This window comes from Punctularia strigosozonata (assembly GCF_000264995.1).
Source record: "Punctularia strigosozonata HHB-11173 SS5 unplaced genomic scaffold PUNSTscaffold_2, whole genome shotgun sequence".
NCBI lineage: Eukaryota > Fungi > Basidiomycota > Agaricomycetes > Corticiales > Punctulariaceae > Punctularia > Punctularia strigosozonata.
In genome coordinates, this window is record NW_006767434.1 from 1,598,875 (window position 1) to 1,615,054 (window position 16,180).

The 16,180-nt window shown below is 53.7% G+C and overlaps 6 protein-coding genes across 6 annotated transcripts; 1 reads left to right on the plus strand and 5 right to left on the minus strand.

The window, feature by feature from the left end:
* Window positions 1-54: 54 nt before the first annotated feature.
* PUNSTDRAFT_60184 (Metallo-hydrolase/oxidoreductase) lies at window positions 55-1,004 on the minus strand (the record flags this gene model as incomplete). Its single annotated transcript, XM_007380116.1, has 2 exons — window positions 55-602; window positions 665-1,004. The coding sequence occupies 2 exons, from the start codon at window positions 1,002-1,004 to the stop codon at window positions 55-57; spliced, it is 888 nt and encodes a 295-aa protein (XP_007380178.1).
* Window positions 1,005-1,193: 189 nt separating this feature from the next.
* Window positions 1,194-2,199, minus strand: PUNSTDRAFT_141271 (Metallo-hydrolase/oxidoreductase; the record flags this gene model as incomplete). The annotated part of the gene is made up of 2 exons (XM_007380117.1): window positions 1,194-1,871; window positions 1,929-2,199. The coding sequence occupies 2 exons, from the start codon at window positions 2,197-2,199 to the stop codon at window positions 1,324-1,326; spliced, it is 819 nt and encodes a 272-aa protein (XP_007380179.1). The 3' UTR covers window positions 1,194-1,323.
* Window positions 2,200-2,489: 290 nt separating this feature from the next.
* PUNSTDRAFT_81921 (PP2C-domain-containing protein) lies at window positions 2,490-6,981 on the minus strand. Its single transcript, XM_007380118.1, has 11 exons — window positions 6,844-6,981; window positions 6,770-6,791; window positions 6,636-6,713; window positions 6,435-6,527; window positions 6,251-6,382; window positions 6,121-6,197; window positions 5,989-6,073; window positions 5,881-5,937; window positions 5,682-5,831; window positions 2,819-5,627; window positions 2,490-2,768 (listed from the first exon to the last, which is right to left on the minus strand). Exons 1-10 carry the CDS (start codon window positions 6,844-6,846, stop codon window positions 4,699-4,701), a joined length of 1,626 nt encoding a protein of 541 aa, XP_007380180.1. The 5' UTR covers window positions 6,847-6,981; the 3' UTR covers window positions 2,490-2,768; window positions 2,819-4,698.
* A 2,870-nt stretch (window positions 6,982-9,851) lies between these two features.
* On the plus strand, window positions 9,852-12,939 carry PUNSTDRAFT_42176 (uncharacterized protein; the record flags this gene model as incomplete). Its single annotated transcript, XM_007380119.1, has 4 exons — window positions 9,852-10,211; window positions 10,311-10,710; window positions 10,901-12,313; window positions 12,365-12,939. 4 exons carry the CDS (start codon window positions 9,852-9,854, stop codon window positions 12,937-12,939), a joined length of 2,748 nt encoding a protein of 915 aa, XP_007380181.1.
* Window positions 12,940-13,399: 460 nt separating this feature from the next.
* Window positions 13,400-14,302, minus strand: PUNSTDRAFT_49911 (uncharacterized protein). Its single transcript, XM_007380120.1, has 2 exons — window positions 13,533-14,302; window positions 13,400-13,478 (listed from the first exon to the last, which is right to left on the minus strand). Exon 1 carries the CDS (start codon window positions 13,895-13,897, stop codon window positions 13,670-13,672), a length of 228 nt encoding a protein of 75 aa, XP_007380182.1. The 5' UTR covers window positions 13,898-14,302; the 3' UTR covers window positions 13,400-13,478; window positions 13,533-13,669.
* Window positions 14,303-14,445: 143 nt separating this feature from the next.
* Window positions 14,446-16,157, minus strand: PUNSTDRAFT_97418 (Bud-site selection protein; the record flags this gene model as incomplete). The annotated part of the gene is made up of 6 exons (XM_007380121.1): window positions 15,996-16,157; window positions 15,852-15,940; window positions 15,736-15,796; window positions 14,916-15,685; window positions 14,655-14,854; window positions 14,446-14,603 (listed from the first exon to the last, which is right to left on the minus strand). The coding sequence occupies exons 3-6, from the start codon at window positions 15,781-15,783 to the stop codon at window positions 14,446-14,448; spliced, it is 1,176 nt and encodes a 391-aa protein (XP_007380183.1). The 5' UTR covers window positions 15,784-15,796; window positions 15,852-15,940; window positions 15,996-16,157.
* Window positions 16,158-16,180: the final 23 nt, after the last annotated feature.

Sequence of the window (16,180 nt, forward strand, 5' to 3'; positions counted from 1 at the left end):
AAGTCCAGGGTCAGCTGATGACCATCCGGTGTACCCAGAGACACGTACTCAGCTCTAAAGAGCAGGAATCGTCCCCGGCCAAAACGCATTCCCATCCTTGTTGGCTGCGTACCAGTCTGTGTCATGCGAGAGGAGCACGAGCACACGGTCTTGACTGCGAAGTTCTGCAATGCATCGGATGTGCGCTTCCGCCTTATCCTTGTCGTGGTGCATCCGCGCCTTCACAACACCATCCGAGCTCGTTGTAGTGGCCATTGTTGCTTTCCCGGTGAGGATGTGTCTGTGGTGTGCACTATCTCCAGCGAGGTAGAGCCAACCTCCGTCTGCGGATGTGCGCATGAGCAGGTTGATATGGCCGGGACAATGGCCCTGCGCGTCGACGACGTAAACGCTCCCGTCATCGAATAGGTCGAGGGCGAGTGGGAAAGGTCCTAACGGCTTCCAAGCGTCGCGGCTCATGAACTTGGTCCGATCCTTGGGGAGAAGCTCCGAGGGTACCATCGCGCTGGGGTCTTCTGGATAACCCGGTGAACAGATGTGCTTACTGTCTGCACCGACCATTATCGTCGCCTTTGTGAACGGTCGTGGATCCCCCGAATGATCTAGTGTTGTGAACTTATCAGCTTGACCGATCGGTTGTAAAATGGACTTATCACCCACTCACCCCAGTGTAGATGGCTGATGATGACATAATCCACAGCAGATGGGTCAAGACCACCTTTACGGAGTGACTCCTCGATTGACTGAGGCACCCAAGGCTTGAAGTGCTCGTTGATAAACGAAATCACATGCGGTGGATAGCCCTTCAACTCTCGCTCTATACCCAGGTCAAAGACGATAGTCTTCCCAGACGACGAGTGACGTAACAGGAATGATAGCACGGGGGTGTCAGGAGCGCCCTCGCCATTTGCTAGAACCATCTCCATCGGCAGTGTGAGCATACCGGATTCGAGTGCGGATACGTGACAATAATTTTGGTTTGCGCCGGGTTTGGGTAGCAACATGCTGAATATGTGCCGCGGTGCTGGACCGATTGAGGGAAAGGACGACGTAAGTCAGTTCATATACGAGATTTAGACGATGAGCTGCCGATCACTGCGTAAGCTCTCCGGCCCATCGTGATCTTCGAATTCCCATCTTGTGTGGTGGTGGGCAGGTAGGTATATCTCCGGCCCGGTCCTATAGCGGAATAACCGGTTGCTGCCCCGCATAATCCCTTGAATCTGATGCCAGAAGATGAAACCGACCAAGAGAAGCACGATCATATCCTCTGAACAATCGTTACATCATTACCATTGTCGAATGCACGGGCGTATTCTTTCTTCATTCGACCACAGGATCGAATTGTCCTGGCCAGAACGCACTCCCACCTCGATTCGCGGCGAACCATTCTTTGTCGTGCGCGAAGATGACCTTCACCTTATATCCCTCGGCGAACTCTTTTACGCGCTTGATGTGGAGCTGTGCAAAATCCTTGTCATCGTGCATGAGGCCTGCAGTGCCCCCATTCGATATGCGTTCAACAGCCATCTTCCCCTCTCCAGTAAAGAGCCGCCTGTCATGGACGGTGTCTCCAGCGAGGAGAAGCCATGCGCCATCGGGTGATGTGCGCACCAGCAAATTGAGGTGGCCCGGGCAATGGCCTGGAGCGTCGATGATGTAGACACTGCCGTCCCCAAGCATGTCGGTCGACAAAGGAAATGGCCCCAGCGGACTCCATTCGTTTCTCGACGCGAACTTAGTTCGATCTTCGGGAAGCAAGTCGGACGCGACGTATGCGTGCTGGTCGTGAGGATAGCCAGGAGGACAAAAGCCACCTTCGCCGACAATGAAGGTTGCCTTAGTAAATGGCTTAGTATCGCCTATGTGGTCTTCAAGATCACAATCAGTCTGAACCCACAAAAAAAGAAGTTATGAAGCCAACCTACCGAAATGCAAGTGACTGTAGATCACGTAGTCCACCGCTGCGGGGTCCAGGCCACCTTCCTGCAGCGATTCGCTGACTGTTCGTGGTACGTTCACGGGCAGAAAGTATTGTTTGATATCTTCCACGACCGCCGGTGGATATTGGTGTATGTCTCGCAAGAGGCCTAAGTCGAAGACGATTGTCTGTCCTGTGGATGAATGCCGTAGCAGGAACGCCAAAGACGGCACGAGAACTCTGTCGTGGGCTCCCTCAAGGACTTGATCGAGAGGCATAGTGAATTCGCCCCCTTCTAGAGCAGATACATGACAGAAATTCTGCTGTTCAGCTGGCGCAGGTAGTGCCATCCTTTAAGAGATGGAGGAGAAACACGACAACCAGTTGCGCGATATAATTTGCGTAACTCAGGACCGCCCGCGGGAAACACCCTTTTATAGCCCCATTTCCGTACCACAGTCAGCTAGGTAGGGGTAGGTGCAAAACAAGTGGCCCGATGTCGCCGACGTTGAAACTGATGTCAGAGCTATGTAGTCTTGGAGGCTAGGTTATCCCACAACTCTCCGCACCTGGCCAGGCTTTCAACATGGCGGAATTCTCGACAAAACGGGGTCTCCTGAATCCCAGCTTCGAGGGCTACAAGTTTGCTGCGTTAGATCAAGAGACCGTAGCGACCCAGTACGCTCTCGAATATAAAGCGACGCAAGCTGCTCTGTCTGGTCGATCATCGTTGTCGTTCCAGGAAGTTCAAAGCCGGATCCGACACAATCATCTTGTGGTCCATGAGTCCGGGCGCGCGCTATATATCGATGAGTCTCTGAGGCTGATCGTAGTGGAGCTGGAGAAGGTGTGTACGGACATCATCGAAGGCTGATTGTGACTAACGGCGAACCGAAGTAGGATACCCTTCAACCGTTGTTCAGGATCGCATACGAACTACCGAGCCCTATACAGACCGACTCGCAGCATGATATTCAAAGGGAATATCCGTCGGCTGCGTTCCTGACCGACTCTGTCTGTGCTGTCGCAGATGGATATGGTTATCTCTACGTCGTGCAAATACCAGCTCAGGGCGGAGCAACACTACTTGGGACGCTGGAGCTGCCAGACAACACCGTTCCATTCAGGATCCATCAAGGCGCCCTCGTGTCGCCATCCGAAGCAACGCTCATCTTATCTTCATGCACCCATATCGACCGCCCCGTGGACGCCGAACGTCCTACACGACCCGCGATCACGAAAGTCGAGTACGACATCCGGTGCATTCGTTTTAGCGTGCCTGTGTTATTGCCTCAGGACAGGGTGCAGGCAATGGATGTCATCTGGCACCGGAAAGGCGAGGATGTCCCGCTCTACACGTATCATGACTCCGCAAGACACGCTTGGCTGCTGGTGGGCAGCTCCATCTATCGTCCTGCATCCGCACCATCGAGCGCGTACGAGCCGTCCGCAGACGAGCTGGCACCCGTGCCTCGGAAAGATGAAAACTTGGAGGCCGCTGTAGAAAACAAAGAACCGCCACCACCCCCTCCCTACTCGTGGACGCAGACCGGTGACACGGTCAGCGTTGCGTTTGCCCTCCCAAGGTCAACCCCCAAGTCCGATATCAAAGTCGCATTCTCACCCAAGTCACTGACCGTTTTCGTCTCCGGCGAGACTACGCTGTCGGCGCCACTCCCTCGCTTCTCCAAGACGCTATGGGACGGCATACAGCCGACCTCCAGCGTCTGGACGTGGGACCGCGAGGCAGAAAAGGCACTCGGACTACTCACCGTTCATCTCGATAAGCAGCATGAGGGCACGCGGTGGCCACAGGTATTCACCAGCACTGGCAGCGCATCCGAGGACCCATATGACGTGGAGGTACCCGAAACGCTGGACCCATCTGAGCTCGCCAACATCCTGGAGAGCATGGAGAAATTCACGATCGCCGCCCGAACCGGCGAAGACGCGAGTGGCTTAGGGCTGGGAACAGGCGTGCCCAGCTTCGCGAAGGGAGAAATGGACGATGAAGTGGATGTGTCCGTAGGCAGCGCTGCGTGCGTGACATGGGTCTCCGACTCTGGAGATACCCTGCCCATGTCAACGAAAAACGGGGACGGCACGCTGCAGCTGCTCTCTACGCCCATTCCCGGCATATCCGAGCCTTCACTCATCGGCAAAAACGGCGTGGACGGTGTCGTCTTCACTCTATCACCCGCTTCCAGCCCGGATGGCCCAGCTGCATGGTCCCATACGTCAACGTTCTCGGCGCTCGCCTTCGTGTTAGCATCGAAGCGCGACGTCCGCTTTACGTATCATGTTCCTTCAAAAGCTGTCCTGGCATTTGAAAGCGGCAGCGGCGCGGGCTATGGTGGAAACCTCTATCTGTATCGCAGCACCAAGCCCAAGGACACCTCTGGCCAGCAGTCGATCCTGCGCGTAGGTGGTGGTGCTGCCGGCTCGTTGCTGGGTGTTGGGGGGTTAAAAAACGATGGGCAACTCATCATCCTCTGTCTTTGTGAGGAGGGACTGTTCGTTTTGCGGGGGCTGTTATGACTAGCTTGACAGAAGAACAAGAGCGATATGTACTGTAATCACAAACCTTGGATAACCACAGATAAATGCTACACGATGCCAGGGACACTGAGAAGCGGAATCCTATGCCTATGATGCTACATCTGTCGTGATACATATGTACAATACGCAGAGTTTGAACGGCGGGCTAGGAGGAAAAACGAAGCCAAAGGGAGCAGCAGACGAGATTATGTGACAAAGGAATCGAAAAGCAAGATGAATTACGTGGAGGCCTTGATGGGATCCTCGCTCTTGTCCAGAAGGCCTTCGGCCTTTACCGCGGGATGGGGTTCGTCTCCGCCAGGCTCGGACTCAAGCTGCTTTGCGTCGCCATTCGGCAGCGATTTGGGCGGCGGCGGGGCTTCGCCTTGCAGGACGTGGTCAACGTTGCCAATCGGGATGGGCGTCGTCGCATCTGGGTTAGGGGTATCCTGCGGTTGTCCGGACCTCGAGAATGTGCCGACACCGGCTTCCTCTGCTTCCTCCTCGTTCATGTCCGAATCCGAGTCCTTCTCAAGATCCGCGAGTTGCTCCCTCAAGCTCTTCGTCCCATCAGGCGCACCGGTGCCGAAGGTCTCGCTGAAGAACGACCTGCTGCCGTTCGCACCATCAACGTCCATGTCCTCGTCCGTGTCATCTTCATCACTGTCGTCATACTTCTCGAACATGAGCCCTGAGTCGGACACGATACCAGACCCAGGGTGGAAGGTGATGCCACCGGTGCTTCCGAGGACACGCGCGAACCCACCGAGCCCACCCGCACTGAGCAAGCCGCCGAGGTTTCCTGCGGGACCATTCTGTCGTCCATCCTGATCCTGGTTGCGCTCTGCCAAGGCTTGCCTCCGCGCCCGGAACGCCATCAATCGGCTTTGGGCGAAGAGCTGCGGAATCTCTTCGGGGGTATCGTAGCCGTACTTGTTCTCGACGCGATCCTTGATCCACGCATACCACTCCTCCTTCGTCTTGCCGTGGAGCAATGCGACTATGAGGATCGTCATGTTGTCGCAGCCGATCCCAGCACCCGAGGTGGTGTCCGGGGCCAAACAGTGCTCGCAAATCTGCTCGCAAATTTCACCGAGTTCCTTGCCTTCCGCCACCCATCGTCTTACGATGTTGACGACTTGCTGGGAAGAAAGGCAGTCCCAGATACCTGTGCGGACCCGATGAGACGATCCTACACATGATGGTCCTCAACTCTACGTACCGTCGCACGCCAGCACGAGGAACTCGTCGTCGTCGGTGATGTCATGCGTCATAATATCCGGATCGCATGTGATGATCTGGTTTTCAGCGCTAAGGGAAAGGTTCTTCTTATATTCGAAGTCACCAAGCGCACGAGAGAGTGCAAGGTTTCCTAAGCTACGGTCAGTCCCACTCAATGTCCAGAAGCGAGGCAGTCTCACCGTTGACGCGACCGTATTCGACGTAACCTCCGGCCGCCACTATCCGGGACTTCTCGCCTATGGACTTGTGTGAGATCTGCAAAGTGAGAGCATGCACATATGACGCACTCTCGTTCTGTGGCTTGTGGTCGTAACTCATAGCTTTGACCTCTCCTTTAACGCTCAAAACCGATCGGGAGTCGCCGGCATTCGCCTGTATCAGATTCAGCAACATATGCAGGTGCAAATGCATGCACATACCACAAGGAGTTTGTTATCATGTGTGATGAGTGCAGCGACAGCGGTGCAACCCGACGGATCCCGGAGATGCGATGGATCTGGAAAAGAGTAAGAACCATAGATGATAAAGCCTGCGTGTATGCAGGCGTACCTTTAATCATCTCCTCATCCGTGTGCAAGAACGCCTGTTTCATTGCCTGCTCCCACTGCTCTGACCGGTACGACTCTTCTTGCTGAAGGAGCTGATGTACACGCTCACCCGCAAACTTCGCAGCGGCCGCGCCTGTCGAGCCATATCGCACTCGGAGGTTCACAGAGAGGGTAACGGTACACACCGCCATGGCCATCATATACGGCAAAGAAGCTGTTGTGCTTGTCCGTGCCCTCTTCTTCCAGTTGCAACGCCACAGTATGCGCATCCTCCATACCTGACAACAAAGACCAGTTCAGCGGCCGCACAGATGACTTGCATGGAACATCGCATGGCGTTCCATGGACCCGATCTAACCAGAACTTGCTGAAAAACATTCACTTACTTATTCTCCATCCTTGCATCTCCGAAACGGCGTATAGAAACCGCGCATCGCCTCCACTTTCGGTCTTCTTCTCAGTCGCTATTCAGGAGGACAAGATAAGACTATGTCTTGGCTTTCCTACGGGATGAACGAACCTGGTTGTGATAATGTTTGACCCTAACACGCCCAGCATGAGCTCGCGCCGTGAAACGAACATGTAAGCGCTCACCATGACTCGGCGATATGGGTGGAGCTAGTGTGGTAAGGGTTTCGGATCGTTCGGTTGTTTTCCTGATCGCTGTGTCTTCCTGCAGTACGGACGCGAGCGACGAAAAAATACGCGGGCAAGTCGTGTGGACGGGGTTCGGGGACGAGAGAAGGCAATGAAGAGAGCGGGCGTGCGGGATCTGGGCCTGAGTTTCGTGCCAGACAGCTGCGTATGCCGTTTCGGGAAATGGGCCGTAATCTGGTGGAGCACAGCACCTTGCTCATCGGTTTAGCCCCGAATAGCAAAATTGCAGCAGCACAGTGGGGCTTTGGGACGGGATTGGTGACCCGTTCGAGTATTAACGGACAGCTTCAGGCCCATGCTGCTCACATCCTACACCAGCTGCAGGATCTCGCTGAGCTCGGAGCTGTCGTACATGAAGATGCGATCTCGAGACCGTCTACAGCATTCCGGAGCTACAATGTTCGCGCCGTTCTCAGCCATCTCGTTGCATTGCCCTCCGAAGATGCGTCGATATGGCTACGGATCTCCAGAAACATACGCTCGATCCGCGCACGATTCTAGGACGATGACCTCGATACTCGTGGTTGCAAGGAGGCCGCAATCCTTCGAAATCGATGAGCTCATTGGCTGCATCTCGAGAGGAATCATATTTTCGAACTACAATAGACAAGTCCCAACGAGAGGACTAGCTACTATGGTCTACGGACATGGCGGCGGTCTTCAGACCGCTGTTGAGATAGTTCGGCAACAGCCGACGAACGGAGCCGCTCTGGTGTACTATGGTTCGTTTCAGCATGAGCATTGAGGCAACCCATTAGCAATGGACAAGAATGGACGAGACACCAGTAATCGTAAACCGAGTACTGGTGTTGTACAAGAATACAGCTACGAATCGAGCGCTAACGTTAACGCTCTTTCGCGGTGTTCTGGCCGGATTCGGGAATGTAATAGCATGTAGCGCAGGATACATAGCTCACTATTCACATCTCCCGAGGTTGGCGATGTAGAAATTGGAACGAGGACCCTACGTAGTTATAGAATGAGATCCCGATCAGGGCATGAACGGCAGTAGCGCACCTTATGATTAGAAAGGGGTACAACGCGCCGGCGAACAAGCAAACGTACGCGCCTGGATTGAGATAGCATCTAGGAGTATATGTACGCCGGTGAGTCATCAATGTGCTAACCTTGAGTACTCATAAACAAAGAAGCTTTATACATGGCTATCCTATCTGCATATGCGCTCGGACGTGTTTCGAGACGGCATGCGCGCTTGTATTTGCTAGCAATGCGGTTTCCCATTGCATGCATGTGAATGATGATGAGGAAGCACGTTCGAGTTCGTCGAAATAATGCAATACGATGACGACCAATTGCCAGATCCGTGACGCATGAGGCATTCATTTGGAACCCTCGTCGCGCAAGTATGAGTGTTTGGGTGATTTCGAAACAGCGTGTGCGCTTCAGCCAGGTCGTCAGACCTCTGCATCGATGCTTCGCGAGCAAACCAGTTCATCTGGCCTCAGCCACAATGGAGATCCATATCGGCCGAAGGTAACTTTTCACCGATTGCGAAAGGGCAGGGACACACGTTAATGAATAGATGTACGTGATCTAACCCTTTGGCAGGTCTTACCGGGGGCCCGCAAGGCCGTCAAGCTTGGGGTCACACGACCACCAATTACAGTGCTAACGTGTCGATCGCGGCTGCGCGAAAGGACCACATAAGTAAGATAGGGCTCATTCAGTTTCAACAGGTCCCACGGGTCTTGCTAGTCGAATAAAATAATCTACACTCAAAATTCACAGAAATCGCCGCCACAGATCTCAAGATAATGTACATCCAAAGAGAATTGTGGTTTTAGATTTAGAGAGTGTGCCCCGTAGCGAGTGGAATTCGCTGCGCAGCACGTATCACACCTGTTGAAACTGAATGAGCCCTATCTTACCAGTATAGGTGAGAATATGTAGACGATGCGAAGCGGGCTTCTTGATTGAGATCGATGCAAGCAACAACCCACGGGTTGCGAGCAAGATAAGGAGGAGCAGGGGCAAACGGTCAAAGGCACCAACACCACAAGTCTCCCGAGAGTGTGTTGTTGGAAGAACACTACGGTGTTCGGTAGTTCCATTGTGGATAATCCTGGGCCCAGCGAAAGCTTCATGACGACGGAAGTAAACAAGGGGGAGATGGTTTTTTGTCGCGGAGTCTGGGCGGAGCCCCACTGCCCCCGCTACACAGCCCTGGAAGCCGAGACCGTCAGATCGCCGGCGCCCGAAAAATAAAATTATAAGACCCCTGAACATAAGTAAGCATCCTTCCGACCCTCGCATCGTACTACAACCACCTCTGCAATCTTGTCTGAAGCAGCAACAGCGTATCAACGTTCAATCTACTGCTAGCATCTCATTTCAACACAGATCCAGCAGGGTCCACCTCGTGTGCTAAGTGTAGCGTCAGCAGTGGTGCGTCATGTGATTTCGCGAAGGGCAGTTCTTCTGGCCCGCTGCCTTCACACCGTACTGATGTCTAATACTTAATGGGTACGGGCAACGCCCGCCAGAACCGTGAAATCGAGAATGTGTGGCGCTGGATGATCCCACGCCACCCCTCCCAACGGGATTAACGATTCATCGTCCGAACAGCAAGTGTTCGGGCAGGAACACTGGGGCCATAGTTGTACAGGAGAAAGTGTTCATAATAATAGTCGCATGTAATCTCACTTCCGGAAATATGATAAGATTGGCTGTACCTCTCGCAATGGCACTCGAAGGGGTCATTGTAGGCTCTGGAGAAAGGTCTCAGAGATAAATTCAAGGCCAAACTGATACTGTGTAGGCGAAGATTATTTGAAGATTTAATCGTGAGTTTAGTCCGAGCCTGGGCAGTGATACTACACTGCGAAGCAAAGGCCTGCAAAATGCTTGACAGTACTCTTCTCACGCCTCGATGCATGTCCGGAAGAGACGACGGTGTCGCAAAATACATCTTTGTTACTCGTGCGATGGCTCCTACCGCTGCCCAAACAGCCTCTCGTCGACTCAACTGTGCTATAGCCCGTGCATCGAGGGTGGAGGCCGTGTCTGGAGCGGCAACTGCTGCTATCATCACCGATCTGCGCGGAAAACTCTCACAGGCTGAGATAACGATATCGGCTCTCAGGCTCAACCTCAAGGCCCAGAAGCAGAAGACCCGGTGGAACCTCGAGGCCAAAAAGGTCCTCAGAGCACGCCTACATGCCTCAAAACACACAGAGAGACAACAGGTTGCTATCCTCGAGATGCAGGAAAGCCGGATCTTGTTGATGTCTTCCCGAGAGATGGATCTGATTCTTCAGCTGGAGACAACGTCTGATCGCAACCAGGTTCTCTTTCGTCAAGTTGTGGCTGTAAAGAATGAGATCCGATGCTGCCAGACTCTGTGTCAAAGAGAAACACGCCGTATAACTTTGCTTCGAGTCCAGGTGTCAGATGCTGTGAGTTCTCTGGATGCTAGCCAACGGACTGTCTCCAAGCTTCGAGGAAAGCTGTCCGCTACTGCCAAGGATCGGCAAATACTTCGGGTGCAGCTCTCGCGTCTCCGAACTCGTGCCTATCAGGCTGGGAAGGCACAGGAGATCATCTCTCGCGCGCAGTGCCTCAAAAATCGGGGAACCATCACGGAATCGGCAAGATTTCTCGTACACGAGTTGACCCGACTTGGATTGCCATCTGCACACGTGGGAGAGGCATTGACTATCATTGCCGAGATATGGGGAATTGCTATCTTGGGCTCAATAAGCCGCCGTAGTGTCTCTCGCATAGTACTCGAAGGCCTTACTGCTGCGAAGCTGCAGATTGTCGAGGCTGTACATGCGGCAGAAGGTATCTTGCCAACTCATTGCGGTAAGAAGAGTAATGACACTCATCGTAGGTATCTCTCTCTCGGCGGATGGGACATCACACAAGAATCGGCATTACGAAAGCAAGCATATCCATACAATCTCAAGTCAGTCTAGTATGACAGATGTTGATGCACCGTCTGGTCTGCTCGGCGATACCTCCTCACTCGCAGGATCCTCATCTATTTCGACGTTCATGCTCCCGATCATGAACGCTCCGAATCACCAGGCTGTGACGCAGCTTCGTGGCTGGGAAGAACTTGTTGCAGATGACTTATTTGGTGTATGGAATGCAAGTCCTCTGTCGTCGTCGACTGCCGTCAGTGCACTGGAGTTTCCCAGTAAGGTGACAATCTATGGCTCCGATCACTCCAGTGACAATACTGCCGTCGCACGCGGAATCAAAGCATGGAAGGAAACATCGGATAGGCTGCTCCGGGGCGAGAAATGTCTTCTCGAGAAAGACTCGGCGCAGCTATGTGCAATTGTCTGGGCCGAAGTCAGTCACAAAATCGTGTCCCTCGGTGGTGTGAGATTCTGGACAGACCTGTCGGCGACGGAGCGCGGGCGACATCTTGATACTGCATGGAAGACTGTCTGCCGCCGGTCTGGAGAAGAGGGCTATGAAATGCTTGGTGACTCCGATAAACTCAATATCGACTTTTTTGCCCAAGTCGGCTGCTGTATGCACAAGGAGATGAATGGCTTCAAGGGAGGATGCTCGTCTATGGCGCTTACTTGGGGAAATAACCACTTGCCCCTACCGATATCTCTCATGAATGCTGCCAATGCTCAGTCGTATCATCATGCTCCCACCGACGCTGAACGCGAGCGCCTAGATTCAGTTTCACCACGCGGAGGTGTAAAGGCGGCATGGCTTGCTGGGGAGGTTTATAACAACAAAGACTCGAAGAAAGGTCAGCATGATATCTATCGCATCCACTTCGAAGATGGCCTCTCCTACGCCGTACCATTTCCCGAAACAAGTTCCAACCGTTATGGTTCCTACGGAGAAGCTGCCATTCACTTGATTTTACGGCTCGTCAAACATAGGACTTTCCTCGAAGACATACGTGACAAGAAACAAGATCGTACGTTCACGAACATCGAAAAGAATCTATACACTGCTCTCAATGACACGGCAACACTGACCGAGCTCGCTGCCATGGCGCTGTACCAGATTTCCGTTGGCCATCAATATACGAGCATTATTCGCACATCGGAGAGCGCCGGAGTCAATCATCTCACTCTCGGTCCACTACATTCTCGCCTTCTCTCCCATGTCACCAACCTCGCCAACAACATCTCGCTTCTAACTGGCTCAGATGCAACATATGGTAGCGCCTGCTTTGAACAGCAGCCATTCAGCTACCCTGAAGTCTGGTACCGGATTCAACAACTTGTGCCGGAATTGCCTCATCTCGATATCGTCCTGTCGGGGCTCTTCAAAGGAGTCGCTGATACACTTCCTCGGTTTCTCAAGGAGTTCGCACCAGACAGTCCTGTAACGACCGTTTTTGCCTCGACCCGGACTAACGCGCAAGGCCCAGCAGCGTACGCAAAACCCACAAACGATGATAACGAAGGTGCGTCGCCATGTCACCGTGCATCATGAAAATATGCTAACATGGGCACAGGCTCTTTGGGATCGTTCCGTCAAGCGAAGCGACGTGCGCCAAATATGACCCTCGATCAATACAACGGACGTGCGATGTACAAGCGCAATCGCGTACGACACTATATCCGCACACTCCATCCTGGTACTTACTCATTCATCCGGCGACACGCACGAGACCTTTCCGCCAGTCAATCAGAAAAACGAAGACGGGATGCGATAGCACAATACGACCACGAAATTATTGCAGACCACCGACGCATCGATGCCGACAAGCTCGCGAAGATCTGTGCGGAGCAAGCACGTCTTGCCCAGCTGACGCTCGTTCTCGAAGCGGACAAGGTTGCCAAGCTCTCAGTTAAGGAACTCGACGACCAATTGGACTGGCACCGGGCTTTCACGGACGCCGCGATACCCTCTCGTGGCCGCAAGGGCCGTGGACTAAAGATCAGCAAACAACAGACCCTCGTTACTGCTCTCACCAAATACCATGAGCTTCGCAGTCCCCGCGGCACTCAACAACCACCTCCCACCCCAAGCCTTGCCATGGGTCGACCGCAGGACGATGGAGGGTCAGACACGGAGGTGGATGAATAGAATGCTCTGAGCATCCTATTGTAACTTCGGTATGTGATTCCCCAGTATCGAACATTGCCGAATACAACTTGCTATGACTGTACAGTGTTCTTCCGTCGTCGCGTTCAGTGTATCGTCAAATATATTTCGTGTCATGATCGTCAGCATTGCTCGTCGGACGATAAATTTTAGAGAGAGGACGGCGACGCGGCTGTGTAATGTCACGTGTCGCGATTTCTCGATTTCACGATTCTGGCGGGCGTTGCCCGTACCCATACTTAACCCCTGGATATGCAGTCAAACCTTGGAAAAGCCTCGGTCGCCCGACACACTAGCCCTATCATCCTCCCCGACGTTCTCGGCAACCCCTCATCAACATGCTAGACGTATCTCTCTATCCTCAGCAGCGACCCAACCGTCACCAGGTTAGACCCACACCGCACATGACTATCCATAGATTACCCCCTAAAGCGCTGACCGCTCAACAGCTTCCACACTCCGACCTCGACGTCGGTCATCACACCCTTATCGTCGACGATGCCGCTTGGGCTTCGGTATCGGTATGTCCCTAGGTCATCTCTGAACTATAGATCGCTCTTACCCTCACTCTACAGGACAAACGTCCGTCTCATCATCAGCGGCACGCGACCTGGACAGGTCCCATGAACCCGCGTCGTTCCTGCGCGTCACCATCTCCATCCGAACGGGGTACACCCAAAACAACATGTACTATTGCTCTTAGCAAGGATCATCACACCTTGGGCTCGTTCACAACCGTCAACCCCGCCAGTGATGCTCTGCGGTATATCCACGCTAGCGTTCGCAGACCTTTGTGGAAACGGATGCTTCCATCCTCGCGCCCCGTCCCTCCTCCCGAATGGGACGAGCCCATCGCTCCGGGGTCGCCAGTGCCGACCATGTCTTCCATACCCTCCATTAGCCGTACCCATTCGTACTCAGGCTCGGCCGATACGTCCATGCCGGCGACCCCATCCTCGTCCACCGCTGGGTCGCCGCCACGACACACCCGCAGACTGCGAGAACTATCTCCTTCGCCTATGCGGTGCGCAGCCAGGATTGACCCCGCGCTCGCTGCCCTTGAAGAGTCCTCCAAACTGAGCACCGCCTCCGTCTGCTCCCACTGTACCAAGAGGGGAGCCAACTTCCCTCGTTGTCCGAGATGCGACGAGACGTGGTGCTCGCGTGACTGCCGGATTTCTAGCAATAACGGCAAGAAACACATCTGTACCAATAGAAAGTAGGACGCGTACTGTTCAAAAGGCGCGAAGGGCAGGGTAAAACTGACGGCGGAGGATTGCTACCATCTCGCATTCTGATTGTCTTAATCAATGTACACACCATTAAGAGGATAGGTCATATGTATCATATTATCACCATGTAGCCACGAACACGACTATAGACATGGCTTCTGCGATACTTCGACCTCAGCTGAGAGCAAGTTGAGAAGCTGACATGGACACCACGATGAGTGGCCCGTTCGCAGCTGAATGCACCGATCCCGCCTGCTCAGAACTTGATCTTCGTACCCTGTGCGGGCACGATTCCCATGCTCTGCTTCTCCTTGAGTCTCTTTTTCGCCTCCCATGACGGATGTAAAGGACGGTCCTGATTGCGCTTCGGCGGTTTCGCGCCGGCGTCCGCAGTCGCATGGGCAGCCTGCGCTCCTGAAGTTGTCGAGCCTGTTTGCGTTGCCGTAAAGCCTCTGCGATGTTGACTCTGAATTTGATTGGCCCCTGACGCAAGCTTCCTGTCGTTCCCGTGGAAGGCCATCCTAGGCGCGTCGTTATTCCGCTGAGGGCCTGGTCGTCCCGGTCCTGCTCGCGGGGCCCTCCTATCCCGGCTTCCCTTCGCTGCGATTTCTTCACGTTGCTTCTTGACGTGATTAGCGTTGCGGCCAAATTTCTTCTCCCATATACTGGGGAAGGACGGCCATCAGAAACGGGCAGGGTAAAGGTCAATCATTCTCGTGAACGTACGCTCTACGAGCGCGCTGTCCACGCCTGTTTTTCTTCACTCCGTCTGCGAACTTCGCCTCGCTGTCACTGAATTCCGAGTCAGAGTCTCCGCGCGTGAAGCCGACGGCAAGGGAAGGGAGGAATGTCGATTCGCCGGCTTTAATTGACGCCTTGGCTTTTGCGGGCGGACGTTCTGGCCGTGCAGGCTTCTTTTCGGTTTCTCCAGCCTCCTCGTTGCTTTGATCTTCCACTTCATCTGAGTGGTCGCTGCTGACGGTGCCCGACTCCCATCCGCCCTCACCATCGTCCACAGAGCCAGATTCCCACCCAGCATCGTCAGCGGCCACATCGCCATCGTCATCTGAAACGAGCTCTCGAGCATCGCTTTCATCTCCGTCCTCGTCTGAGCCCTCTCCAGAGTCAGAGACCTTCGCATCTCGTAAGGCGGGAGAGATATGTGGAGCCAATTCTTTGGGTTTGGTCTTCGACTTCTTGGGTGGAGGCTCAGACCACTCAGCTGACGCCTCGTCAGCGGACGAAGGGCTGAGAGCCGGCTGCAGTATAGTGCGCAGGGCATTCACGACAAGGTTAATCTGTGTGGCAAGAACCTTCGAGCTGAGGAGCCTGCCGTGCACTTTTGCGGCAGGCGTGCCGGGTGGTTCTGGAGCGAGACCGGTCGAAGACAATTCCGCCTGGACTGCGTCCCGTACGGCATCGTTTGAAGACAGCAGTTTATCCTTCATGATTTTCGTCTTCAGAGCGGTCTCTGCTACGATGTCGAAGTCCACGGCCTGAAAAACCGTGAGTGAACGAAACACGGAAAAAGATACAGTGGCAGAACCTTCAGTATCTCAAGCTGCTTTTCGAGATCTACAATTTCAGGTGACATTTCATCTTTCTTCCTAGAAATCGTGTTTATGTGAAGTCGTTGCACCAATGGCAAATAGGGTAACGTACTTCAATCCCTTGAGCTTTTTCACAATCCTCTGCGTATCGAACGCCTTCGCTTTCTTGGACGCGTGTCGTACTTCCTTGAGTTCATGGTGCTTTCATCTATCAAGATCAATCCAAGGAGCTCAAAAGCAGTCTCGAACACCTCACCAGTTTGCCCTTCAGTTTTCGTCCGGCATCTTCTACCTGCTGGTCCCGAATTGAGGTACGCCAATATAGGGCGGAAAAGCCTCACCTCCGGAACAGCTGGATCCCGTTTGCGTTTGAGGGTCTGTCTATCGGCTGTTGGAGGCATGTTGCGGGCAGATCAAGGGGGGCGGGAGCAATGTAGTGGC